The sequence below is a fragment of the Pelodiscus sinensis genome, chromosome 6 (assembly GCF_049634645.1).
Source record: "Pelodiscus sinensis isolate JC-2024 chromosome 6, ASM4963464v1, whole genome shotgun sequence".
Classification (NCBI taxonomy): Eukaryota; Metazoa; Chordata; order Testudines; family Trionychidae; genus Pelodiscus; species Pelodiscus sinensis.
In genome coordinates, this window is record NC_134716.1 from 113,640,079 (window position 1) to 113,654,262 (window position 14,184).

The window sequence follows — 14,184 nt, forward strand, 5'->3', positions numbered from 1 at the left end:
GTGATAGGGGAAGTCATCCCTCCATGGGTCACTGATTGTTTGTCATCAATGTCCAGGGTCCTGGATTTGTCATCATCATCTCAGATTTCCTACTGATATGGGTCAGCTTCAGCCAGTATTTTTTCAATGATCCATTGGACTCAGACAGCAAGGTAGTCAGGAGAGCCGACAGCCTTGCCAGGCCTCTGGGCAAGTTGAAGTATGCCCCAGGCTCAGTGCTCTCTGAAGGGATCAGGCCTCGGGCAGAAGTGGCAGAGGCAAAGCAGCCAGACCTCACACCAACCAGACCATACCTCACCCCCCAGCTTTCAGCGCTACTTGGAGTGTGCAACACAGCACTCCAGAGGCCATTTAAAGAGCCCGGGGCTACAGCCACTGCCACGTTAGCAGCTGCAACATCTGGGAGCTCTGGGCCCTTTTGAATTGCCAGATTTCGGGGCAGTTCCTCATTACCCACTTCACCTCCCGTCATCTTGCTTCTGAGTCAGTAAAGTATACTTGGGTCACATTCTGAACCATGAGAACTACAGTTTCATCCCCTTCTCAAACAAACTAACAATCACATGAATCCAGAAGCTGCAGATTTAAGTAAAACACCAAATACTGTCGACTTGGCTTGACTGGAATTAATATTAAATATTCATACACAGTAAATTTCAAACACATAATTGGTGACGACTAAGTAAAAAAAAAAACCCTCCCTTGTATGTATTGAAGGAAAGACTTTATATTTGTATAAGACTTTAAAATGAGATTTTCTTTTTTTTTTTTTTTTTTTTGAAAACTTCACAAACCCCACTATGCTTCCTAGGTGAGGACAGTGGAAAATTCCATTTTATTGACATGAAGAGCTAGATAGCGCTAGATAGATAGTATGATGAGAATAATTCAGCTAAGCTGGCACAGCTGTTCCGTTACAAAATAAATGAGTGCTCTGATGTTAGGAGTGCTAAATACAGCATTGAAAAAATGTCTAAAGTGATCATTTCTGTTATAAGTATGTTGTCTGGGATGAGGCTGGCAACCTCCTTATCCACCACATGGTATAATATTCAGTCTTACTCTGAGTCACTATTGTTTCTTATATATTAGTCCCTCATCCTATTACCTACATTCCTAGCTTCTAGTTATATTTAGCTTTATTAAAATGCATGTTGTTCGAGTGAGCCCAGACCTCACCATCATTATTTACCACTCTGCCTATTTTTGTGTCATTTGCAAACTTTACCAACACCAATTTTATAGTTTCTTCCAGACTGTTGATGAATATATTGACTAGAACTGGGCCAAGAACAGATTCCTGTAGCACCCAGAGGACTAATTTAGCCTAATAGTGATGACTTTGGCTTAAATGGGACAATAATTCCACTTTACAACAACACCTTCTGCCAGTGCTGCAAGGTTAAATGGTGCTTAAGCAGATGTGAAGTTCTAATTTCTGGTCTTTTAATGCAGAAGATACATAACAACCATCATAGCATATCTTGGGCCTTCAAGCCGTTCAGGTTGTGTCTTATAACTTCAGTAGGAACAACAACTTAAGAAAAATCTCACATCACTGTTGAACATGTGGTGCATTCATCCCCTCTCTCTTATAAGACCAAGAAGCATGAACATGGAGCTGGTCACCTAAAGACAATTTATCTGTATTCTTCACTAAATAACAACAGGTTGCAACTTTTTCCTTTATCCTTGCTACAGCACATTATACCTGATGGGAAGTTAGGGATGGGGTGAGGGGGAATTCTGCACTGTAATTCAGAGGAGACAAGTGGTATGAGACAAAAGAAAAGACTCCAGAATAGATAACATCAGTAATGGATGCCCCTAAGGACAATGCAGGGTTATTATTTACAAAAAGAGAATTAATGGTTTCAGAGAATGAACTACACAAGCTATGCATTGGAAGGGGGGAATCTTTGCACTTCAACAGGCTACAGGTTGGGTTTTTTTTTTTTTGTTTTGTTTTTTTAAAGACCAATTTACACGAGGGATGATTTTGGTCCACTGTTTAGTGATTTTATAGCATAAGATTCTTCTCTGTGTACAAGAAGTTTCTTTTCTCTGTATTGATTAGAGGAGTGTATGTGGAATGCAAGCATCTCTCTTGTTTTCTGCAGTCTTGTAGTGTCTGTCCAAAGTGTCTGATTGAAGTTATATTTCTGGAACCTAAAGCAAAGAGGAGCATTTTAATTAAAGGTTAAGTCTGTGCATTGGGAATAAGCATTCTTTGGAGGAAAAAAAAGCATGTTGGATGTTCATAAAACAAAGGAAGAAGTGAAACAATTGGAAGAGTGTTAAGTGTTGGCTAAAAACCTTTGCTCATATAAGCATCCAGTTGTTCCAAAGCCCATCCTAAGTTCACCCAGTTATGTGTTGGAGTTTGACAGCAGAGGCTAGTGGATCTCTTAGGGCATGTCTACACTAGGAAATGATTTCAAATAACTAAATTCAACTAAACTCCAAACTTTACAAAATCGAAATAGAGGGTTTCCACTACAAGGAAGCCTCGAAATTAGTTCAAGGCAGGCTGTGTTAATGTGGACATACTACCTTGACTTAGAGCCCCAGGAAGCACTGGGGAATAATTAGTTCAAATTACTCTGTGGACTAATTATTTCGAAATAGAAGCACCCGAGGATCCATCCACACTAATGCTATTTTAAAATAACTATTTCAAAATTAGCTTTATTCCCCAAGGAAAGCAGGAGCACAGATTTCTAAATCAGCGGTCTGCTGTTTCAAAATAATGGCCTTGGTAGTGAGGATGCTCTGCTTATAAATTCTTCAAAATAATGCCCTAGTTTAGACCAGGGCTCATTGTAATTCTGCCACCTATTCTGGCAGAGATGAAGGCATGGCTGGCTGCTACTACATCATCGCTGCCAGAGATGACTTACCCCAGTTGCTTTTGGAAGAAACCAGACTGCATGAACTGGTGGGTATTATCAAAAATAGTTTTGTGGGAGGACACTCCCAGATATCTTTATCTATTCAATGTTTTAAGGGTTGTATTGGGGGTTTTCTTTGATTATGACAGCCCTTTTTTTTAATGTGAAAATAAATTAGTGGATTCTCCAGTCCCTCAGCTTTCCCCTCTGCTATCATATACTCATCAGGTACATGGAATTTGATGTTTATCCCAAATTTTTACTCAGAGCTGAAAATACTGACAGAAGATGTCTTGTGAAATTTCCACTTCTCCTTAGTTTTACTGAAGTTGGAAATTTAATGATAATACCCATTCTTCTGGGATTTTTGGCACTACCTTTTCTGGTCCAACCCATCCTAGAATTAGGAATCAAACAAGCTTAAAGAAAACCGAATTTTCTAGGCAGCAGAAAAGATTTGGGTTGAACTTTGTACTCAGTTTTGGTTTTGGGTGATGGCATAAAACAGCTCGCATTTTATCCTAATTATCTGTTTCCCACATGGCTAACGAGTATCAGAAGTGTTATTTTGGAAGTTGGAGTTCAGAAGACTCAAGCTGTCAAGACCTATCTTTGTATTGCCAGATACTGTTCTCCAAGTTGTGCTTGCTCTGAAATCATTGGAGGCTAGAGACACACATCTGCAGGCTGAATTTGATCAAGTGTTTCTAAATATTCCTCTCATCTGCTGAATTTTCAGGGCTCTTTTAGAAGACTAGAGGCAGACATTTCCCTACAAAATGTTTCTTCCATTGATGTTTTCTTTCACCATTGTGATTTTGAAGGTGTGCATCGTGCTTTGACCTGTTTTTGTTTGGTAGTTTCTTATTTATTTACAGCATTACTGATCATGTCACAAAAAGTTATAGGTTTTATGTTCCAAATAAATGTGTGTTCTTTGGTGGATAAATGGATTAAGTATTTCAAACTTTGTTTTGCTCCCTACCTCTACTTTCAAAGCAAAATAATAAGACTATTTATCCACACTTAACAGAAAATTTCCTTTCTTCAAGTAATAAAGTCCATAGATCCATTGAAATGGGAATTTTTACCTGCCCGCAGTTGTGGCCTTGCCATACCAGTCGGGAACTGGTAACAGGGGAAAGCTAGGCACCCTAAAGTGTCCTCCAGTTCAAACAGTTTCCACCATAAGGATAATTAAAATACATTTTCTGAAATACAAAATTTATTTAATATACTTTGAGGAAAACTACAACAATTTCTCCTACTGCAGAGCATGGTAAATCACACCAAATGACAGCTAACCCTAATCTTTGGGTGCCAGTTTTCATTTCTATTCTGCATAATTCACTGGCTTCCAGAGTAAGATAGATCTGTGGACCTTATTGCCTGGGGGGGGGGGGGGGGGGGAAGCATTTTTCAAGTGGGAATGCATAAATTCTCCTATTCTTTGTGGTAAGATCCAAAGAATCATTAAAATTAATTTGTCATCACAATGTGCCTCCAGAGTGAGTAAAATTATCTTTTAAATATGGACACCAAATATGAGGAAAACCTCTGTCAAAAGAAAATACATGATGTTGGCTAACACTGTATGACCAATTTGGCATGATCGTTCTGCTTGGGCACTATTATGTACTTCAACCAAGCCTTCCTACGCAATGGCCACTCAAGGATATGTTTCACTGTCTTAACATTTAGTAGTTAAACCAGGAACTTTCAACCAGCAATGAAATACCTTCTATATGTTGATTTCTCTGTTGGGCACCATCAATCACCATTTCACACTGTTATCTATTTTAAACTTCCCAGTCCTGGGCGGAGGACTGGTTTTGCAATAACAGACCTCATCTATAAGACACGGGTATTCAAAGATCCAGGACAAAGCTAATCAAGTCTGTGTTTCTTAGCTTCCACACCCAAAAAAGCATAAGCCGTGCCACACTGTCACTTCCAAATTCCTACCATCCAATTCTGGGCTCCCTATTACAGAAAGGATATGGACACATTGGAGAAAGTCCAGTGGAGGGCAACAAAAATGATTAGGGAGCCAAAGAACATGACCTGTGAGGAGAGGCAGAGGGATTTGGGCTTATTTAGTCTACAGAAGAGAAAAGTGAGGGGGGTTTGATAGCAGCCTTTAACTACCTGAAGGGAGGGTCCACAGAGGATGGAGAGAGGCTGTTCTCAGAAGTGACAGATAACAGAACGAGGAGTAATTCTCTCTAGTTACAGTGAGGAAGGTCTGGGTTAGATATTAGGAAAAACTATTTCACTAGGAGGGTGGTGAAGCACTGGAATGGGTTACCTAGGGAAGTGGTGGAATCTCCATCCCTAGAGGTTTTTAAGTCTCGGCTTGACAAGGTCCTGGCAGGGATGATTTAGTTGGGACTTGTCCTGCTTTTAGCAGGGGCATTGGCTCAATGATATCTTGAGGTTACTTCCAACCCTAAAATTCTATGATACTTTTTGTATGCAGCTTTGCAAGATGCCAGTAACATTCTGGGTCCTAACACACTGAAAGGTCACAGGGAACTTTATTTTCTGTTCCCATTCACAAAGAATTGGACAACCAGTCCACCAAACTATTTCTGAAGCGTGAGATATTACTGGGTGCAAAAACCAATTTTTAATTCAATTTGTGACTTGTAGATCTTTATGCTGTCTTCCCCTTTCACAATGGCCAGGGCAGAGGCAGCTGGACCAGTAGTGGTCACTGAACTGGGATCAAAGGCAGGAATAAAGCTAAACAAGGAGATTAATGCCAACCTGACTTGACCTTGGTATTCATTGCATGAGTCAAAAGCAAAGTCAGAGTCTTCATTCCTGCTTATAGACAGCTCTGTGGGACAATTTCTAAGTTTAAATTGTTACTGTGGACTAAGCAGGGTCTTCAGGATTCTGTCTCTCTGGCCTCTTCAAGCTATATTTTGTAGTGCCTAACACTCCAGTAATTGTTGGATGCTTCTTCACCTGACTCAGGTGGCTCAGGAGTCAAATCCTCATTATAGACCCCGTTATAGAGTTTACACTTTTTATGCAGTGCACAAATTTTCTCCACCTAGGACAGGAGAATTTTTCTGGTGTAGAAAGGATTATGTTCTTCCTGCTTGCAGTGAAAATGCTATCACATTCACAGACTGATACAACCACAACAGGTCTGTTATCCATGGAAGACACAAATGCTGAGAGACTCGGTGAATCTCTATGCTTTGGTGGATGTTGTAATCTCTTTCTGCTACAAATTCCCTTTGTAAAGATCCCTTTGAAAAAAATCCAATTCTCAGCAGTCACCTTTCTCACACATTTCAGTCAGAAGGGATTGTTGTGGTCATTTAGGCTACATCTAGACTGCAAGCCTCTTTCGAAAAAGAGCGTCTAGACTACAACCAGAACTTTCGAAAAAGCACAGTTTGCATTACCTAGAGCCTTTTTTCGAAGGAGCACTTTCAAAAAAAGACATTCTTTATAAAACCAGGTTTTCCGTGGTTGAAAAAACTGCTGCATTATTTTGATTTACTTTAGAAAGAACGCGGCAGCAGTCTGGACGCAGGGAAAGTTTTTTCGAAAAAATGCCACTTTAAAAAAAAACAAACCTGTAGTCTAGACACACCCCTAGTCTGACCTTCTATATAATATAGGTGCTGAAAAAATTCCTCAAGGATATCTTTAGAAAAACATATAATCTTGAATTAAAAATGGCCACTGATGTAGAATCCCCCATGATCCTGGAGAAGTTGTTTTAATGATTAATTATCCTAATTGTTAAACATTTAAATCTTATTTCTAGTCCAAATTTGTCTAGCTTTAACTTCCAGCCATTGCATCATATTATATCTTTTACTTCTAGAATGAAGAGCCTATTATCAAATATTTGCTCCCTGTGTAGATGCTGGCAGATTGCAATCACATTGACTTTTAAATGAAAAAGATCAAACAAAAAGGTGGTTAATTCTTGGGCCCATCATAATAAACCATGTTTTCTTATTTTTAGCTAACCTTGCAGCTCCTCTCTGATACTTTCTCTAATTTTTCCAACACCCTTCCTCAACTGTGGACCCCAGAACTGGACACAGTACTCCAGAAGCAGTCGTACACCTTGAGATTCCAGATGCATAAAATTGTTTATGCATCTCACGCTTTGGACCCCACTGTTACACTGGGAGTTCAGATTCAGCTGTCTATGCACTCCCCACACCTTTTTTTTAGATTCACTCCTTCTCTGGATAGAATTCCCCCCATCCTGTAATCAGGGTTTACTTCTTTTGTTCCTAGATGTATAGAATTACGGTATTGTATTACTCTTACCTTCCACATCACATTGCTCTGTATCAGTGACCTGTCTTATTCATTATTTACCACTCCTCCAATTAGTGTGTAATCTGCAAAGTTGATCAGGGTTAATATTTTATTTTCTTTCAGACCTTGATAAAAATGGTAAATAGCACAAGTCCTGAAACACCTTCTTATAAGACACAACCAGAAACACCCTGTCTCCATGATGATTCCTTGTTTACTGTGAAACCTGTTAGAAAGCCAATTTTAAATCTATGTAAAGTGTGCCATCTAAATTGTATATCTCACATCTTCTTAATCGAAGTATTGTACAATACTGATGTCAAACTCATTAAAGAGGTCTAAATATATTATGTCAACACTATTAACTTTATCAGCCAAACTGGTAATCTAATAAAAAAGGGAAATCAAGTTAGTCTGAACAGGAACTATTTTCCAAAATCCCATGCTGATTGGCATTAATTACTACCCCTTTATTCAGCAGGTTCCATATCAGCCACTCCATTATCTTGCCAGGGATCTATGTTAGACTGACAGGTCTATAATTACCCGGTCACTCTGTTTACCTTTTAAAATACTGGCACAAAATTAGTTGTTGTAGGAACAGATAATATATTTAATGGAGTTAGATTTCTGCCAACAGATGAAATAGAATGAAATGTTGGTGCATTATGTGGCATTAATCTGAACAAGATATTATATAAAATCTAGATCATTGAATCATGCTTGTGCATGAGAATAGAATTTTCAGCAGGCTCTAATATGAACTGGATTTCTCTCTCAGTGATGCCACTTCTATTACATTATATACATCATATTTGTTCACATTCTTCTGTGATAAAACCTTGTACCTGATGGCATTCATTCTCAGCTCAAGCCTATAATTGACTTCCCAGAAATCATATGTCTGTGTCTCTCCTAAATCCAAGATACTCCAGGAAATGTACAGCTTTGTGTGTTTGCTTCAACTATCGCTGTACAGAACTCTGATCAGAAAAAAAAAAGTCAAGAAAGAGGTAAGTACATTTTCTTTGCCCTAAAACCAATATGATCAGACTGTTTTAAATATATTATAAATATTTGATTACTTAACTCTGATTTTGAACGCTGACTTTCCTTCCCCTAATTCTGTTTGTGGTGACGACCACGTATGACTAAAGGAATCGTCATGTCTATGGCCTGTTCTTCTCTGTATGGATACACTATGCTGCTCCCTTCTGAGAAAGGAAACCATGTGCTAAGGATCAGTTGCCCATCTGCACTCCAGGAAGGAGGGCAGAGAAAATAGCTGATTTTATTATTCGGTTATTTATGGGAGCTTGTCCCTATAATCCTGCTTAGATAGGGAAATGAAATGGGGTTCAGAGATTTTAAGGCATTTCAAATATTTTCAGAACCATTTCCCTGTCCTAAAAGATGTTGGAACCCTTGTGTCCCTCTTTCAAATAGGCCCTTTCTGGGTCTCAACTGTGGGTCTGGAATTCAGGGTCTCAAGTCCTCAGAATCCCTACTCCTCAGGTGCATGGGATACACATGGGCCAGATAGGCCTGTTTCACTTCTGCATGGTATAGCAGTAGGAATCCCAGCCCTGGTCTACATTAGGGAGTTATTTTTCGAAATAACTCTCCTTATTTTCAAACAACAAGTGGAGCGTCCACACTGCCAAGCCTGTTATTTTGAAACAACAGGCTGGTTATTTCGAAATAATAACTCCTGCTTTCCACGAGGAATAATGCTAATTCCGAAATAGTTATTTTGAAATGGTAGTGTGGATGCTCTGCTGCTGCTATTTTGAAATAACTACTCCCCAAAGTCATTCAAAGAAATTACTCCCCAATGCTTCCTGGGGCTCTACATCAAGGTAGAACATCCACATTAAGGGAGCCAGCATTGGACTAATTTTGTGGCTTCCCTGTAATGTGGCAACATTATTTCAAAATAGTTATTTCGGGAGTTATTATTTCAAAGCAAGTTATTTTCAAACACTTTCCTAGTGTAGACATGTTCCCAAAGACTGAGGGTCCACTTCAGGGATCACAGCAAAGAGAGGGTGCTGGACAGGAAGGCTCCTTACCATACTCTACCATTGGCTGTGTCTGTACTCAGTACCTTCCATCTCCTTATGGGGAAGGAAGGCACAGAAAGGAGGTAGCATAGGGGACAGCATGGCTAGGACTCAGGCACAACCTCCATCTGGGGTGCTGCCATTATGGCTTCACCCCTCTTGTGGAAATTAGGGGCTGTTTTCCCTGGAACCTGTTCTTTCCCCATCCTGCCTGCCTCCTGTCCTTCCAGGGGAAGGGTACCTATATAACCCCACCTGGCCTGCATTGTGAAGGAGGCTGCATTCTATCCAGAGAACTGGCCCAGTGTCTCCACAAGATGTTCACAGGGAGGGTGAAGAGGAGAGGGGACATAATCGCCTCCTTTTGCCTCTTACTTCTCTCACCTTAGCTGCAGGACCACAGTGACTGCTAATGCCTCAGAAAAGGAAGCAGAGCTGAGGATACAATCTCCCCAAAAGATAAATTATTCAAAATAATTATTTGTCTAAGAATTTGAAATGGATTTTGGAATTTCCCTATGAAAAGCTCTGCAGCTGGGAAGGTTGCAATCAGTAGTTTTTGCCCTGGCATCAGAATCTAAGATACAGAAAAAGTTTGAATGTCACAAATCCCATTGACTCTGCCCAACAAAGCCATGGTTCCCAGAGCCACCTACCACTCCCCAAAGGGGAGAATAAATAGAATTTGGTAAGCCAGGCCTTTATACAAGATCCATGCATGAACTGATCTATTCAGGGGTTAAAATCCTGGCTCTGCTGAACTCAGTGGCAATATGCCCAGTGACTACAATAAGACTTAGATTTCAGCCCAGCATTCCAGAGAGCTGTACTGTGCCCTTTGGCTTAACTAAAAGTCACATATGGTCATGACCATCTAGGAGGGGAGAGTTTCCCAGTGGATTCTAAAAATATGCTGATTAATGTCCATGTAGAATTTTGCTGGCATTTGCCTATAGACACACAGAACTGCTACCAGACCATTTGTTGTTTTTTTCCAAAACACCAATGATATTCATGATAATATTTCCAGAAATAAAGAAACCTGAGTTAGATGGGAAAATATCAGAATGGTGAAAAACCTGTAAGGCCAAAAGGTTCTTAGAAGGAGATGTAGATACAAAATGAATATAGATACGGGAACAAACTTTTTACTAAATTGCATTAGCTCCCAAACTGTGTCCTAGGGAAATTTCCCTAGTCACATGAGGCCAGCTACTTACCATCACAGCCAGATGCTACTAAAGAACTTGAAGCCTATAGAAGTGACAGGAAAGAAAATTTGACAGCCCCACATGCCAGGAGCAACATGGTGGATAAGGAAACATTTTATTGGATCAAATTCTGTTGGTGAAAGACAAACTTTCGAGGCACATGTAATTGGGAGAGCATATGAGGGCAATGTAAAAGCATAGGGTTCTTACCTGACAAAACTCTGACTTCTGCTTCATTTCCCGTTCTTGAACTAGCAGGATTTTTTGCAAGGCATCTATAGATCCCACTGTCTCCTAATTGGATTCTGCTGATCTGTAAAGCTCCAGAGGGCATGATAGCCATTCGTGTGTCACTAGGGCTCAGGATCAGGTCCTCTTGGTTTTTTTGCCAGTGTACCATTGGCATAGGCTCTCCCACTACTTCACACTTTAGCAAAACTGTGTCTCCTGCAAAAGCTGTGACAGATTCTGTCTGGGAAAGATACCTCAATGGTCCTGCAAGCACAAGGAAAAAAAGAAGCAATTATATAGTCACTGAAAGTATAAATTGCAAGCTGTTTCTATGTTGATCTGGGTTTTGTTAATCATCCAATCTGAAAAAAAAGTGATATTCAGACAAGTACTTAGAGATTTCTGTGATTGCTGAGTGATTATCATTAGTCCACTAATTAATGTAATTTAAAGAAGAAAATAATAGATATGCTATTGACAGCAGAAAGTACCAAAGAGCAACTAATTTATTCACAAACTACTTTAGGAATAACTTTATCGAAGTACAAATGCAGTCTTATGCAATAGAAACTGTTCACAACAGAATAAAATTCAAAGAAAGATGCACTGAATTTAGGTAGGATTGAAAAACTTTTGTCATTTTCACATCATTCCACCTAATGGAATCTTTCTCCCATGCTTCACATCAAACTGTATGACTGATGTGTCCTTTGAAAGGATATTATTCATTGTAGTGAAACAGGGAAGTCTATCTCCATGTTATTACAGGGAGAGGTAGCAATTCCTATATTTAGGCTGTCTATCGCTTTTCATTATGAAGGATCCTTGCAACCTGTTTTGAGATGCTCTAACACCGTTGTTTGCAGCCTTTAATGGACCTTTTGCTTCTTCCATGAAATTCCATGGAGTGGCTGAGATACAGAATGTTTTTTACAAAAATCACCATTTCCCCTAAGGAATAAAAACAAAAGATTAAAAGCATCCTTCAAAGCAGCAGTGGCAGGAGCATTAGGAACATATGGGAGCTATCAGAAGTGACCCTTCAAAGGTGAAAGCAGTCTCCCACTGGCCCCATGCTCCCTGCAGTGTTTCAAAGCAGCAGTGCTGCATGGAGCCTAGGGTCAGCTGGGGACTCCATGAGACTCTGCCACTTTGAAACGTCACAGGGGAGCCCCGGGCTGCACGCAGTGTTTCAAAGCGGCAGTGCTGCATGGAGACCAGGATCTGGCCCCAGGCTCCACACAGCACTGCTGCTTTGAAGCTTTCCTTCCTCTCCCCCGCCCCACTTGCTGCCTCTTTCTGATAGCGACTAGTCGACTAGTGTGTCGACTATCCGAAAAGCATTTGCTTATCGGATAGTCAACTAATCGTTCACATCCCTAGCCAGATTTATGGTTACCACTGCAATATTAATCCCACCCCTCATGCATATGACCATGATCCTGTCTTTGATGAGATGATCAAACTATTGTACCCAACCCAAGTACACCTGACTTATTCTGGGCATAAGCATGCCCCAAACCAAAAACCTGGATCTGTAGGTAGAAGCTGAAAGATTTAGTCCAGGCCTGAGTCAAAAGTAATGTCTAGATTATAGACTTCTATGGTAACAGAAAATTTAGCGAGAAGGGGAAGGTCAATCAAGAGTTCACTTGTCAAATGATGACCAGAGAAACAGTCAAAGCTAGGGCATGCACAGAGACAGATTTTTAGCAGAGGTGTAGATTTGTGAATTATTGGTATAAAGATAAAATTTGAAGCCATACTAATAGATAACAGCATTTAGAAATAGGAGGTAAAGAAAGAAGAGCACATAGACAAACAGAATTTTTTTGGAAAGGCCTCCTGACAACAGGAGGGAGTGAAGAAAAGAACCTATCAACAGAGATATTGAAAGAAAATTACAGGGGTAGGAGGTAACCAGTAGGAGACAAGAGCCTCAAAAGTCAACAGAGTGAAGTATTTCAAAAAAATAGGGGAGTGGTTGCTGGTGTCAGAGGCTACCCACTGTTGAAAAGGGAAAAAAAATAAGGACCCTGAAATTTTGTCTAGTAAAAAGTCAGTCAAAGTTTCATTGAGTGAGGAGAGGGAAACTAATATGATACAATCAATGAATTGTGAGAGTGGGATTCAGTTCAATTCCTGTATGACTGCGCTCTAGCTCATATAATCTACCCTTTGTCACAGTTCACCACCTGAGATACACTTTCCTGCCTCTCGCAGAGAGAGAAGTGTGTCGGGAGGGGAAGGATAAAATCCATTAATGATTGTGAGACACTATGGTAGAAACAACTGTGTATCATCCCAGCCATGGTCTAGGATTCCATTGTGCTAGCTGCTGTATAAACACATATATAATATTTACACATTTAGCTAAAGAGTCAAAGGTGGACTTGGAAGAGGAGGGGGCTCTGAAAAGAGAAAGAGCAATTAAACACATGGGGTTTTTTTTGTAATCCATGCAACAGGTGAACAGCTATCAGCTGCACCCTTCCATGCTCTACAGAAAGCGCAGTACTGCTACAGTTCAAATAAATCTGTTGGCACAGACACAGAACATAACAGCTTTTCATACACAGCAAAGTTGATGTAAATTTGAAAAATAGCAGCACTAAATGCTTTCCATTTTAGCTTTGTTTTAAATGAAAAATTTATTGAGTGTGGATGGAAAGCTATTTAAAGCCACCATGACATCTGTGTCAGCAGAAAACAAGGTTCACTAAAGTTTAAGGGAACAAAAACAAACAAAACACACCTGTCCGTCAAGAGAGCATATGAACAAGGTTTTTGACACAAACAAGGATGGTTGTTCTCAAGAGTCCTTGCAGCAATCCCAGCCTCCTTTTCAGGCAAACAAAATAACTGCGGGACCAAGTCTGATACCCATGATCACTTAGACTAGGTGACTAAGTAATAATTCCAGACATTCTTAAGAATTTTAGGCATAGTACAAACCATCAACTCCCATCATATGTTACAGATTCCTCTATTCTAGGAAAGGAGGAACCCTTCACCCTTCCCTTCACCTGGAACCCTAGTGACACCTTTCTCAAAACTCCACACAAAAAAACAACAACCCTTCATGGGTTTGGGGAGGGAGAGTGGAATCCAGTCCCACAAGTTTGGGGTGGCCTCAAAGAAAGAGGAGAGTGAGAGGTCTTCCTTCCAACCCCATACACAAAGCAGAGCAGGCAACTACAGACTTTCCACTCTCTGCTGTAGAAAAGGCCCTTCTAAACAAGGACTATATAGGGACTGTGGTGATCCTGTTTCAGGCTGAGGGAGATGTTCCTACTTCAGTGGTGAACTTGACTAGACTGTATATAAACACACGTAACTCCCTCTCTATGTAAAAAGTTTTTCCTGCTAGATGACAGAATGACAATCACATCATCAACATCAACAGTATCAACAGGCTCTCTCAGTGAAGTCAAAACAGCCAGAAAGAGGGGGTAGGTCAGTATAACGAGCAGAGGGTGCAGTCCCCTA

The 14,184-nt window shown here is 40.2% G+C and overlaps 1 protein-coding gene across 4 annotated transcripts in view; it reads right to left on the minus strand.

Moving 5' to 3' along the window:
• The window catches only part of DCC (DCC netrin 1 receptor), a 994,271-nt gene that overhangs the window by 527,284 nt on the left and 452,803 nt on the right, over positions 1–14,184 (minus strand). For all 4 annotated transcript variants that reach the window (XM_075932654.1, XM_075932653.1, XM_075932652.1 and 1 more), the window contains exon 3: positions 10,675–10,959. In XM_075932654.1, the coding sequence (XP_075788769.1) occupies positions 10,675–10,959 (285 nt within the window). The remainder of the gene's footprint in view (positions 1–10,674; positions 10,960–14,184) is intronic.